The sequence below is a fragment of the Anopheles coluzzii genome, chromosome 2 (assembly GCF_943734685.1).
Source record: "Anopheles coluzzii chromosome 2, AcolN3, whole genome shotgun sequence".
Classification (NCBI taxonomy): Eukaryota; Metazoa; Arthropoda; class Insecta; order Diptera; family Culicidae; genus Anopheles; species Anopheles coluzzii.
The window spans coordinates 28,828,313-28,842,592 of record NC_064670.1 but is presented as its reverse complement, the minus strand read 5'-3'; the positions used below and the strand labels follow the sequence as shown (position 1 = coordinate 28,842,592).

Genomic DNA, 14,280 nt, shown 5'->3' with positions numbered 1-14,280 from the left:
AAAACCATCACGCCAGCGTACACTGCAGCAATAGACCAATTTTCATCAATTGAGATGTGTTACCGGATGATCGTCACGAAACGGCACAAACACATGGAAGAGCCAGCAAATGCTGGGGGAGGGATATGGTTTTGAACAGACTCTTCTTGCTCGGTTTCGCGGTTTCGCACATACAATACACCAAAGGCACCCGGTCGGAAGGGGGCACCAAAAGCACAACACCGCATAAGATGACCACTGCTGGCGGGTAGCTCACGTTAGCGATCGCTACCTCGCGTCGTGTCGAAGGTTAACCAAGATTGAACAGTGAACCATCTTCCATACACTGTTTGTCTTTCCGTTTTGCATCGAACGCTGCATATTACATCATACGGGCCTGTAAACATATACGTGCGCGCGTGTGTGTAGTGTTAGGTTTCAAGACACTCGCCATTTAACACCTATGCGAGATGATTGGTGGAAGAATACACTCCAACAGCAAGGAGACAAGTTCGCTTCGATTCGATACTGTCCAGAATTGCTGCAGAAATGAGCGACAAAAAAGCCCGACCATCACCAAAAACCACCCTTCTCCATACGATCAAGCTAAAACGCATCTGCTGAAAAAAAGTGATAACATGCGCAACTTCACGCCCCCGCCCCCAGCGCCACGCGTTTGTCAATGCGCCACAGCTCGTCGCAGGGCCTAACTCGTTGCCAAGGCCAACCGTGTTAATCATATTCCGCTGTAGCTGTGATCGTCAGCGTCATCATCATCATCATCGTTCGGTCGTTCGGTCGTTGCGGTCTTACAATCAAATCGTCCCGGCCGCATCGCCTCTCCGGTGCGGTAGATGCACTTCTGCCCCCAACAAACCAACCCGTCGTCCGACACGCACACACACACACACGATACGGATGTGAACATTAAAGCTACACTACAACTGCAAGCTGCACCGTGATCGCGAAGTTACGCGTCCGTAATGAACGCAAACACACACACACACACACAAGTTCCTTCATCGGGCGAAGTTAATTTGAAATGCAAAAACTTTGCCTGCCCAAACGCACCCGCCAGTACGTGGGCCCATATTCTACTGGCTGCCCTTTGACCCCTTTGCTCGCTCTGGAGGGGGGGTTGAGTTTGAGAATTAATAGGAACCAGGGCGGTTGGTTTAAAGTTTAGCTTCGTGAAGTCGAGAAACGCTAACTGAAGGTGTAAGGTCGGGAAGCTACATTTAACCTTGACATTGGTCTCACTCTCCAAGCAACAAACACTCCGGCGCGAGGCCGTGCGTCAAACGCAATCCGGCCCCAAACATGTTTCCTCTCGATCGTCGTGATGGAGGAGCAACAGCTTCGTCTAAATAATATATCTACTAGCAGCCAATGTAGGTAATTAGTGTCTTCCAACCTAATCACGCACTGCACGCAACAGTACACGAGCTCACCTTGCTACTCGTGCCCGGGAGTTGAATTTCCTGCCTCATCCGCCTAACAATGAACCATTGTTTTCCGCCGTCGGACGCGATCGGCAGTAGCGATGGCAAAGTGCATCTGCATTTCCGCTCGTGCAAATTGCGTTTTAAGAGCAGTTACATTTTGAGCATCCATTTTGCATTGTTACGGCCTTTTAACTCCCCAAACAGATGCACTTGGAAGCTGTAGAGATGGCTGTGTAAAGATCCGAGTGATTGTTGCCAGTCTGACGACGGTCGTACACGTGTCGCCATACCTGCGCGAGTGCGTTAGAATTTGAAACTCTCGATGTGGTGTCTAGTTGCAAATGCAAACACATGAAAAGAAGAGAAAAAACAGTCTATTCCTTGTCCCTCCTCCCTCCCCACCCCGACTATGTCCTTGACATTTGTTTTCCGCCTTCCGCCGCTGAGGCCTTCGTGACTTCGGCATAGTTGAAGGAAACGAAAGCTCCTCCTGCAGGCCTCACGGATTCGGTTGCATTTCTTGCGCCGCTACGGCCACACAATGACAGCACAATAATTCGACATCGCCTGCTCGGGTGCTCGTGTGATGAATGTGCGGTTTGCGCCTGTTTTCTGGCGTTTTTGTTTAGCGCCCCCCGATTTTAGAGGTTTTGCTTCGATGCTTACGCACGGGCAGCAAAATCCTTCAAATTGACACCTAGGTACATGGGTAGGGAGAAAAAAAAAACACGAGTACTTCTGCTTTACCGTATACAGGTGACCTTTGCGATGATCGGAAGAATGTTTTTGTTTATTTGCTTGAATTTGATGTTTACGATTGCTAAAAATAACTATAAACAAGCAAAAAACGGCTAGGTGCTTAGTATTCCTCGTTCTAGAAGTAAATGATTCCATTTTGCCATCAGATGGCACTGACAACATTTTCTAAGATACCAATAGCTTATAGACCAATTTGATAAAGCCAAATTAAAAAAAACTCCTAAACTTCATACAAGCTTTGGGATCTTTTATTCCTATTGGTTTAACTTCTACATCTGCATGGCATGCTTTTCATAAACTTCCGTTTATGGGCGTTTCAGTGCTCTTCAACACTCCGTATCTTCTTATCTCCCCGTCTGTCTTCCTCTACGTCCGTTTCTCTACGTCTCTACCAAGGCCCTCCAGTGCCATGCCGTCGCTCGTCAGCAAACTTCACAAAAGCAAACACACCAATCGATAGCGTGTTTGATTAGCTGCTTCATGCGGTTTTCGTACAGGAATCGAACACGTCGATCGACGCCAGCCCTATTGACCGTCAGCCGTCATCCTCAGCGTCCCTAACCCCCCCCCCCCCCACCCCCCCCCTGGTTACTGGCTTATCTAATCGTAGGCATGAATTTCGGGGTGCCGTATTTCCAGCCAATCCCGTTCTTATCACTTTCGTAAGCTTTACCTTTTTTTTTTGGTTTTGCTCCTTCCCTCCACCGGTCGGTGAAAGGCTAATGTGGCCCGATGGCGATGGTTCTGTCATGGCTTTTTCGCGGTGCGGCTTATCGAAGACAGTGTACGGAGCGTACGGAACGACGTATTTATGATCGGCGATTGCACCAGGCGCGAACCATCCGTGATGATACGACCAAGATCGTAAGTCGTTTCATTCTGCACGACTGATGGACTAGAAATTCTGGGGCAGGATGAACATACATTTCGAGCTAATATCCAAAGTGAAGCATTAATAAGAGAACGCAGCTCCTGGATCAGGTGAGGGTGTCAATTGTCCCCTGTCTGATGGTCGTTTATGGTGCAAAATTTATGAACCTTACATACCTTCACGGCAGGCACAGAACCAAACCCGGCCGGAAGTGGTGAAGCGACTGTTGTTGCTGTTGGCGGCGGCAGTGGCGTGACCGACCGGCCCCAATAGCCTGACCCAGAAAGAGTGTTTATCGGGTCCACCATCGAGCCGATATCCAATCCAATATTGGCTTGAGATAGGCCGTGGGCATGCTGCGGTATGTTGCCACTAGCGTTGGCACGTGTTTTGGCGCAGGGTTGTCTAGCAAAAACTGAACGGCTGGACGGACAGATGGAGACGGGCAGCGGTGTGTAGATATTCCGGAACAAAATTGTATTCGCCCTTCGACGGGGAGGGGGATGGGGGGGGAGGGGTGCTGCATGCCTGCTACAACGGACGTTTAGAAGAAGGGTAGAAGGGCCAAACATATCCTCGCGAAAGCATAAATAAACCAATCGATCGTACTAAACCGAGCCCAATATCGGATGACCTTCCGCAGCTCCAGCACTAGGGGTACACTGTGGTCAGTTCTGTCCTCTCCCCCCCCCCTCTCCCCCCCCCCCTCTTCCCCCAATTGGAACGGAATGGACATGAAATTCAAATTATGTTTCGTGACTGGTTGCAATCAAATCGGCACTCCTGGCGCGTAAATGCGGCCTCCCCGGGGAGAGGTTCCCTTTGAGCCGCGTGTCTGATAACCATTACTCGCACGTACAGTTGGACGTAGAATTTTAGAGTACTTTTGATGGTTTTCTGGCAGGGGGGGACGATTATTATTAGCGATTTCTATTCTGTTCGTCCCAGTCGTTGGGCCGTCGTTGCGCTGAGGGGGGAATTTTTTTTCAAATCATGACCGTGCCATCAATGAGCTGAGAAATTAAAAATAAAAGCGTTTGTGATAAAATCGGACAAAGGAAAATCGAGCGACCATGTGGTGTCGGACTGTTGCGAAAGGAGAGCACGTGTAAATGATTAAATAATCTATGCGGGGTAGTTTTGGCACACGATCTGAACGCTTCAGTGTTCAATTCGATTCCCTTAAGGATGCGGTTCTGATTGACAGAATTAGCTTTGGGAGCTTTGCAAAGTAATTGAACTTCCGAGCTCCCGAGGGTTAAGGTGTGTCTATCACGGAGAGATAGCAAATCAAAAACACTTTTCTACATTGTGCGAAATATTTATTTATCTCATTGTATCTTTATTTAACTGTACACTCGCGTTCCACTCAAAGCGAGGGATGGATTCTTCATTCGCACAAAAAAACGCACATTGTTTCGTACAAAAGAACAGCCCAGGGGGGAGGAGGCACCATGACCACCGCCAGCATTGTGGCAATGTGCGAGCATATGATTCACGCGGCCATTCGGTCGCCTAGCCGAAGCTGGCTGACCACCATCGCCGGGATCAGCTGGGAGCACCATGACACGGTACGATGGGTGCTAAAAATAAACAAAAACCCCCAACAAACATTTGTCGACCCTTCTTCCCTGCTGCTGCTGCTTTCTTTGCAAAGAAGCATACACACACGGGCACATCTACGGCTAAGCAACAGTATTGAGCAAGAGCGCGAAAACTAAAGCCGCCGACCTGTAAGAGGCCCTCCCCCCAAAAGCAAGCAACCTCGAGGTCCCGAATGCTTCCACGCGGGGCTCTGGGGACACGGGGGGAAACCCCCGCCATTTCCCGGGCAGTGGAACAACAACAAAAGGAGAAGAGCAAGACAGGTTTTGGATGGGGTAGCAAAATGTGTCTGTGTGTTGCAAGATTTTCTCTCGATCGTAACAGACGGCGATGCCGAAGGGAAAAAGATGGTTTATTTTCTGCCCGGTTGAACCAGGTGAACCGAACGGAATGTGCGTCAAGTTGTGTGGTTCGAGAGATCTTAAGGGGTGGTCACAGGATGAACCACTGCACCAGCCAGCCAGCCAGCCGGCTGCCGGCTGCAATCGATGACGATGATGATGATCGGAGCATACCGGTGTTCCGCTTTTTTAAGTATCGATACCGAATGGACAGAAGGGAACGATGCGGTAGGGTCAGCGGTCATGGTTTTGGTGGAAATATTAAATATCATACGAAAGACACTCACCATTGTGTCAATTTGGTGTTTCGTGTTGGTGTGTGTTTAGAAAGCGTGGCGCAGATGACGAAACAAACCAAAGTGCAGGGCGGTACAACCCGACAATGTGACACCTTAACGGTCGAATACAGTGTTTAAAGTGTGCATTTGACTTGCAAAATCGACCAGAAGATAAGATAGCCGACATTATACTAGCTAACAGCTATCACACACACACACACACTTTATCGTGTCTCCGCCTTTTACACAACCGGTCGCCAAAACAAAAGGGAAAAGGGTGAAACGGCCCGCTTTATGGCCCTTATTACATGCCCCCAAGGGGAGGTGGACCAAACTCGGAGTGTAACGATGATTACGTCCGACAGCGTTACTGCGTGCTTACTGACCGAAATCTGTCCAATTGTGACGATCGCGCTCACATCGTAAGGGCTTTGGCGTACGATCGGATGGAAAGGAAACGCTTCGTTTAGGAACGCTGTAACATTTGAACAATTCCCGCCCCAAACCGCTACTGAAGCTGGCGTTTTGATTTTCCATAATTATGAAAGGGCTTCAAATCCTGCTGAAGCCGGGAAGTCAGCGTAGAGCGGAGAGTTCAACTTACTGCTCAGTGAGTCAGTCTCCGTGCATTTTGGTTTGTTTAAAATCGGTATTAAGTTACACTGGGCTGTCTAAAAATACTTACAAATATTGAAGTATGGATTTGCTCACAAACATTCAACAAAATACAAACAACAAAAATGCTTACAAATAGTGAACAATGTTTTGTCAACAATAATTCGTATGTACGCTTTAGAACACCTAAAACCACGCTGCCCGTCGCAACCGAATGTTTTGTGCTGTGAATCATTTCCTGCTTCGTCATTCCTTGTTGGGTTTTGCCGGATCTTCACAAATTCTATAACATCGGCAAAAGGGCTCATCGACAAGCATTAAAAATCCACAACCGATCGATTCGTAATAGAATTAAGTTCCACTGAATCAACCCCATTAGCTTGTAGGGTCTTTTTTGTTTTGTTTACCGTCTTCAAGGAAACTGTACTCTTTTGCACCGTGTCTATCATGGCCTGAAGGTCTTCGTTCGCCAATTCACCACCCAATTCGACGATCTATGTGGTGTGGGGCCACGTGTTGGAGCACGTTTTTCCCTCCCGTCACCCGTGACCAGTTCGGCCCCGCGTGATCGCTTTGAATCGAAAATCCAAAGTCGAAACCAGACTGTGCGGTGATAGTGGATGGTGGTTCTGTTTCATAATAAACGGTTGTGAAGATGACTTAATAGTTATGTTAGGATGTTTGGGACAAATTACAGCTGACGCTTTTAATAGCTCTTTTTTATGAGCTGAAGTAAACGTGTTGCTTGCGATGTGGAACCAGTGTTAATGGAAGATGTTTATGTACTAAATATTGCAATGAAGGGTGCCAGAGTAATTGTACACCCTTACGCAACGCATCAGGTGACAAACGATCAATCCCTGTCAAATGCTGTACGCGGTAGTGGCCCACGGTGTAATTCCTGGTGTGGACACATGGTGTGGGATAGGGCCCCCATCCAAACAACCCATTGTTCGGTAGGCAGTGCTTATCAGACAGTGTCCAATTGCGATGCGGAGAGAGAGAGACGGAAAGGGATGATGAACGAAGCTGGTCATAAACTAGACGTGCATCTTCAACGGTCACAGATATTTTACGTTTTAATCATTTAAAAATATCTCCAACCAGTCAGGCTCGCCTAATGCGCCATATTTGTGTCTTCTTTTATGGTTCAACCTTAAGGTCAAGCGCGTAATACCGATCGGAAGCGGGCACGATCGAATCGGTTCGTTTGCCCTTCAATGTATGACACCACACACCACATCGCCACAGATCACACAATGGATGTAATCAACGCAGATAAAGCATCTTCCCGCAAAGACCTTCTAACGGCGGGTGTATGGGCGGGTATGGACAGAAGGGGAAGACGATCACTGCCTATGACTGCTGCGGATCTTCTCCTCCATCGTTGTGTTAACCTTCGCTTTCGCAGCTGCAGTGCAGGTTTTACGGTGAATGAAAAGTGAACGCCATGTAATTGCACACACGACCGCCTGCCCGCCCCGCGCATGTTCCGGTGGATGGTGTTGCGATCTTCCGGTGGAGCACAAGCGAAATCACGATCACGACCGCAAGATCGCTGATGCTATGTGAAGAGTAGCAAGCAATTGCTTCAACGCAAAACTTCACTTTTTAAGGAGCAGTTGAACGATATTTTTAATAAAATAGTAAACAGAACATTTACTACAAATGAAATAAAATAGGTTTTAAGAAGGTGCGTCCGCGAGATTTAAACTCGCATCGGTCTTAGAATTAGGATTTTTTACACTTTCGCCATTCTAACCACTTCGCCATCGGGAGCGAGAGAAGGAGCTAAATAGACAAACGAGAGAGAAAGACCCACACTAAACGGTGAGAGCAATTGATTCACAAAATTATCAACAAAAATGGGTTTTGACCTGGCCCGCGTCCAATGTGCACTGCTAATCGCAGTTGTGTTGGTCCTTTTTAGGGAATTTAAACAAAACATACCCACCGAAACAAAGACATATTACAGCAACAGAATATAAAGGATGTTTATTTTACTACAATCATTCAGAAATGGTGACCATTCGTTGTATTTTTGTGCATTAATCACTGTCGCGCAGCTCGCTTGACATAATTTAAATACTATTAGCCGTCTCGATGGGGCCCCACTAGCATACAACATTCCACCACAGTCCGCTCTCAGTGACACATTCAAACATTCATACACACACAAACACAGGCACGCGGTCGCAAACACAGCCGTGCGCACACCACGAGCACAGAACGAACGAACACAGGCGTGCGAGCTGACGAGAGAGAGAGAGAGAGAGAGAACGAGCGAGCGAGCGAGTGAGAAGCAGAAAGAGAGCGAGCGCGCGCGCACGGCGCTACAGAGAGGCGGAGCTAGGCGAGAGCGGGAGATAGCGAGAGAGAGCACAAAGCACGCACACACAGCCGTGAGAGGCCAATCGAGTAAAATTGAGCTGCGTGCGGGCAGCCAGAACGTCAACATCAGCAGCAGCAGCAGCATCACGTTGTAGTTTGCCAGCAGCCAGAGCGCGCACGGGGAAAAAAGGTTTTTGGGCATTTGACCACGGCGAGACGGCCGACGGCAACACGACTGGCAAGCAGTCACACTTCAAGGCAAGTTTGATGTGTTCGTGCAGCAAACAGGGTGTCAGCCACGGCGTGTCAGTGAATCCGTTCGAACAGTAGTTCTACAGTGGAGCACGGGGGTTGCGTGCGGATTCACGGTGCAAACGCGCCTTATCATCCATCCCTTACGGAAAGGCAGTACTGTGTGCGTGAATGTGTGTGTGTGTTATCAGTGTGCCCGCGGTTTTCGCACGAGAGCGTGTGTGAATCGATCGAAATTTGAAATACCGTCACATTCGTCGTATTCGTTCTTCACACACCACCACCAGCAGCAGGGCACCAGGGCGCAGTTACACATTCGCTCGTCAAATGTCGACCCACATTGTGAACGGCACACTACAGGGCAATCCAACAAGCGCAGTGGCAGCTTGTGAATGAATCGAAGTGACCTGTGCAGCTCGTGCAGTGCGTGTGTGTGTATTTATTTATTTTTTTTTTGTATGCCCTCTAAGGTTGGATCTCTCACCGAAACACTGGATCAGGACGGCTAGTGTGTGTGCGTGTGTGTACGTTTGTGTCTGTGTAAATGTGTGTGTGTGCGTGTTTTGTATCCATCTTCCCCACCCCCAGGCAGGCCCCGCATTCGCTCCACTGAAACCGAGTGACGTCATCTTCGCGCGCGCTCTACCTTTTGGGTCTGCGACTTGCGCAATCATTGTGCCCGGGTCGCAAACACACGGGCGCGTACACAGCACACATAATACTGTTGCAAGGGGATGGGGGGTGGGTTGGTGCAGTGAGAGTTGTGGCAGGGGGCGGTTTGTTGAGTGACCTACCCAGTCCGCGAACGGCCAGGTAGCACACGCACAGTGAACACCACCCACCACACCATTATACACACGACCAACATATAAAAAAAACCCACCTGCACGCACAAAACTTGAGTGAGAAAATTCAACAAACCAGCCGTGAGAGCGAGAGAAAAGTAGCGAGTGAGAAAGAGAGAGAGAAAAAAAGAGCGAGAGAGAGCGAGAGAGTTAGAGTAGAAAATATTTGTGTAAGAGAATTTGAAGCACAGGGTGGTTGGTGATTGCTTGATAGAAAAGCACTTTTTCAATAATAGGCTGTATCTAATTAGATTTTTTGGATGTTGTTTTATTTTAAATGAATGTTCAAAGCAAATTTTGGTTAAATATTCAACAAAACATTGTGCTATAGTGCTATGGTTTAATTAATGGATAATATTCTTTATTCTTTTGGTTTATATTTTCCGTTCTGTGTTTGAATCTTGCGAGGCGGAAATATTTTATTGTTATTTAGGGGAATTTTATTGTCTGGTTTACCAGTTGATATTTTAAACAAGTTTGATGATAATAATTGTAGCACTTGTTTGAAGCAAAAGAAAATGAATAATGTAATGTTTTATACTGAAGAGAAAGCGAAAATGCTTTAAACTAATTGTGTGTAAAATAATTGACTGTAATTTAATCAACAACACCCTGATTTTTTGGTGAATTAACCACAGAAAACCAAGAAAACATTATCTAAAACAGCTTCGTTCAAGTCGGCCTATGTAAATGATTTCTGTTCTGATTTCCTGGGAATTTAACGCTACCAGTTATGAAAGAAGATTATTTAGATCAAGATTAAAGATTACAAAGTTGTTTGAATGGGAAAAAGAAAATGTGGAGTTTTCCAATTGATTCTGTTCGATTGTTCAATGACTGTTTAACATTCCCTAGCCACCCTGTAATCGAGTGAGATTTGAACTGGTCGCGGTATCTCACCGCGAGCTTGCTCTCGTATGCGCTAGCCGCACACCACACATACACACACACACACTCTGGGGACGACGCGGATTTGGCTTTTCCTTGCCCTATACCCCTTGCCCGCCAGCGGGCCCATCTAGCGCCCGCTCGCGCCCACTCCACCCCCCGCCATTTGCATCGGTCACGGTGATGTTTGGTGCGGGCTGCAGCGCGTGAGCCGAGTTCGAGTTCGCTGGTTCGTTAGTGTAGTAGGTGGCAGTACACGGCAGCAGTACGGCAACTTCGAGAACAGCGAGCGACGACACTACGTGAGATCAGAAAACGATAAAAAAAATTGTGTGCTCCACCCCCTCCCCCATCTTCCCACAAAGGGCGGCCCTCATAGAGCCGTGTGCCTTACCGTGCTTGCTCGGGTGGGTTGTGCGCTTGTGAGACTGTGTGCGAGAAATCTGGTTTCTGTGACCACCTGTGTGTGAACACCCTTTTGTGTGTGACTGCGGGTGGGAGAGGGGCAAGAGCAGAATTTGGTGAACGAATCAGTGGGAAAGCTGGAACGCTGGGCGCGAAGGGGGCGATTATAATCCACATGTGGCCGCGTGTGAGTGTGCTAGTGTCAGTCAGTGGGCTAGTGTGTGAACCGCGTGATATCAGTGACACAGTCCTTTGCGGAGATGAACGAAAGTCGTGCTGCACTTCCACTGTAATTGAGAAAAGAAGAAGAACCACCAGTGCACGCGGTACTATGCAGTAAAAGCTCCATACGTTTGACAGTTCCTCAGAACCATGAGCAACGAACGGTGCGACAATGCGCTGCCAAACCATCTCACAGAACGATTCATCCAAATGTTCTACAAAAATCCATAACTATCAACAACAAACCCCACCCCCTCTCAGCTTATGAGTTGGGTTTTCTTTGAGCTTTTCTTTCTCGCTAGTGAGAGCGCTTTTAAAAAAACACTAGTGAGAGTGATGGGTGGATAGTTTCGTTTCCGCACTAGAAGAAAAGCAGCAGGAAAGCAAGAAACAATTTGAATGTTCACGGTGAAATGAAAACATATTGGTGTTTTTCATCCTCCCATTGCCACGGAGGAAAGCGACTAAAGGAGGATTCTTGGGAGATTCATTGGTTTGAGAGACGTTTAGCCACAGAAACCCTTCCAGCACTTGGTGTAGTTTTTATAACAAACTGACACACTAAAATATGACCTTAAATATTGTATTATCAATTTGAAGTACAACTCGAATATTATGGACAAATACTAGAGTTCGTCGCTTACAGACCGTCTCATTCGATTGTTTAATAGATAGATTTATAGATTTATTTTACGAGTACTTCGAAAATTACATCGACGATATTGTACGATCACTCCCGATGTTGATCGTTCCAGGCAGCTTCATGCAAAGAGCTCCGAGGATGTACATATACGCGAGGAAGATAAGAAAAGCCACCCCTTGTGTGCGGTTAGATTGTTCTGCTGCAGCAACGAAAGTAATCATGGCCGATACCGTGGCCTTACCTCGCGCTGATCGCTGTATGTACGAGGGGTGCGATTATTTCTACCCGCTCATTGTCACTTCCAACACACATGTGTGTTTACTGGCGTACCAGCATGAAGTTGTACCGAGCGGGCACAAACACCCTATTGGTGCGGTGTGATTGACTGTTTCGTTGTATTGTGCAGGGAGCTGATAAAGCAAGGCCTGTCCATGTGTGTGTGTGTGTGCATGAGAACTTTCGTGATAAGAACTGTTAGAAGTGTGTGTTTTGTGTGGCTGTGCGTTCCGATCGTGTTGCTACGTGTTTGCCCTGTACAACTATCCTGATTTCGGTTATCAGTTGCGTTTCCCTCGGTCTGCACAGTACGCCATGTTCGAAAACAGCTCACACAACAACCACGCGGCCGAGATAAGAATGGTTGGAGTGTAATGAGATAACGTGTGTGTGTGTGTATGGGTGTGTGATGATCGATTCTTTTGCGATGTTTCTCACTCTCTCTCTCCTCCTCTTTCTATAAATATTCACTTCCCAGTTGATCACAACAACGAAAGTGAAGTAACAACACAATTTACACGTTGATAAGGCTGATTTAGCAGCGTCCCTTCGGTGCTGTGGATCTCCTCTTAAAGCAAACCCCCTCGCTGCGGTGAATTTAATCATTTTCTTCCCTTTACCCTCCGCTTTTCGAAAACAGCAGCAGCAGCAACAACGTAAACAACAGCGCTTATTCCACAGTGAAGTGCCCCTGCTAGCCCTGTTCCGATCGTGGCACAACGTGTGTGATACTGTTTGTGTGCGCGCTGTGACGACAGAACGCGTGAAGGAACAGCAACAGCACGCATTTTCCACGCCTTTTCCGATGCCGTGCAGTTGAGCTTCCGTTCGCAGTTGGTGGCTGCGCTGCAGTGTGCAGCGTCTGTGTTGGTGAGTTTTATGTTTAGTGTTTGCGTTTGTTTTGCGTTTCGCTCGCAGCAGCGTGGTTTTCGGTTGCGGTTTTAGTTATTTCTACGCCGCGGCAATAGCCAACTTTTCGTGCCCACCAGAAGGGCGCCTGTGTGTATGTAAAGTGTTTACGTGAGAATTCAGTGAGCAAAGTGTTGTCCAGTGGGGTGCAATGTAAAAGAAAGCTCTCATAGAGCCACCGAAAATCAAACCGCGGAAAGTTTTAAGTTTCATAGCAGCTCCAACGCAAAGTGCAGTGTATGTTCTTTGTATAAATTTGACCATCCGTTTCTGTTAGTGTGGTGCGCTGAAGTGTAGCAGGACTTGTCCCAACAAATATCTTTGGAAGAAGTTAAGTCCCAACAAGGCCACTCTTTGCTTTCAATCGTGTGTGTTTGCGTGTGAGTGCCTCCTCTCCCCACTATCTCTGTAAAACCTCCCTCACATACCCTCCCCCCCCACCCCCCTCTACTCGGTGGCATAACACGTGGTCAAGGTGGAGCACGGTACGACAACAGGCGCGGCGGCGGCGGCAGCAGCAGCAGCGGCAGTGGCGGCAGCAGCAGCCTCCGGCAACGTGGTTTGCGATAAGGTGCTCAACCTGATCAACAACAACAACAACAGTATAATGGCAGCCGATGCCGCCATGGACACGACCTGTCCGAGCCCGGAACTGGGCGACTCGCGCAAACGGCCCCTGGACGACGGTACGGACGATGGCACCTCCAAACGGTCACACTTCAGCACCAACGGTAAGTAGTAAGAGCAGAAACCTACTCCAGTGTTGAGTTGTGTGGTGGCATCCCGGAGTTTCCCTCTCGGATTATTCATTCATTATTTTCTTTGGCCAAGTAGGGGGTTTTCACGTGACCGAGAGGGGTTGTCCCGAGCCATTTTACGCGGGTCGAAGCGGGTGCACTTGTTTGTGTGTTTCAATGTTTATACAATGTTTCTCTGTGGTTACACAAAACGATTTGGGGAACAAACCAGTTCGTGCAATTGATGAGAAAGACTTGATGTAGTGCGATCTTCAGTAGCAATTGTTGGTAATGTCAATGATTCTGAATACCGAGCTGAACAAGCATTTTTTAGCATTAAGTGATAGATTAGGTAAAGCATTGTTTCATCTTTTTCCGTTCATTTTAAATCCTCTTTTTACATTTTTCGAGAAAATGAGCACGACGTGCACATTTCTACTACCCACCCGATTCCCAATCATTGGTGTACGACGCAACTCCACTGTTCCTGAGTATCCTTCAGCATTTTCTAACTTTACTGTTGTTTTGCCTGCAACACTGACAAACAAACCAGCAAAAAAAAGAACACACCCTATCCGACGCGTTGACAAACGACCGCAAAACGTCATTCATCATTCGCCTGCTTTTTTTTGGAGGGCCAAACATCGGGCTTTTTTTTCGGTATTGCAGGCGGCCTAGTTCCACCCCGTTCCCCCGCTAGACATCTGCGCTCGGCTGCTAATCGAAAAGGGCAACCGTACCATGCCAAGGTTCAAGCGTTTAATCAATCATCGATTTTAGTTTCCCATACCCCGCTATGTCGAACAAGCTCGCTTCGCCAGGGGAATAAAAGGGAATCTGAACCATAGAGATGGCTGAATTTTAATGTTGGGGTTGAAT

At 47.6% G+C, this 14,280-nt stretch overlaps 1 protein-coding gene across 8 annotated transcripts in view; it reads left to right on the top strand.

The window, feature by feature from the left end:
• Positions 1–8,513: 8,513 nt before the first annotated feature.
• LOC120949698 (RNA-binding protein Pasilla) overlaps positions 8,514–14,280 on the top strand; it is a 75,358-nt gene continuing 69,591 nt past the window's right edge. For 4 of the 8 annotated variants that reach the window (XM_049606773.1, XM_049606771.1, XM_049606770.1 and 1 more), the window contains exons 1-2: positions 10,413–10,511; positions 12,396–13,395. In XM_049606773.1, coding sequence (XP_049462730.1) covers positions 13,272–13,395 — 124 coding nt within the window. In that variant the 5' untranslated portion in view covers positions 10,413–10,511; positions 12,396–13,271. Of the gene's footprint in view, positions 8,908–10,412; positions 10,512–12,395; positions 13,396–14,280 lie in introns of those variants that run through there. The other 4 variants (XM_049606769.1, XM_049606768.1, XM_040367148.2 and 1 more) reach the window with 4 other exon arrangements.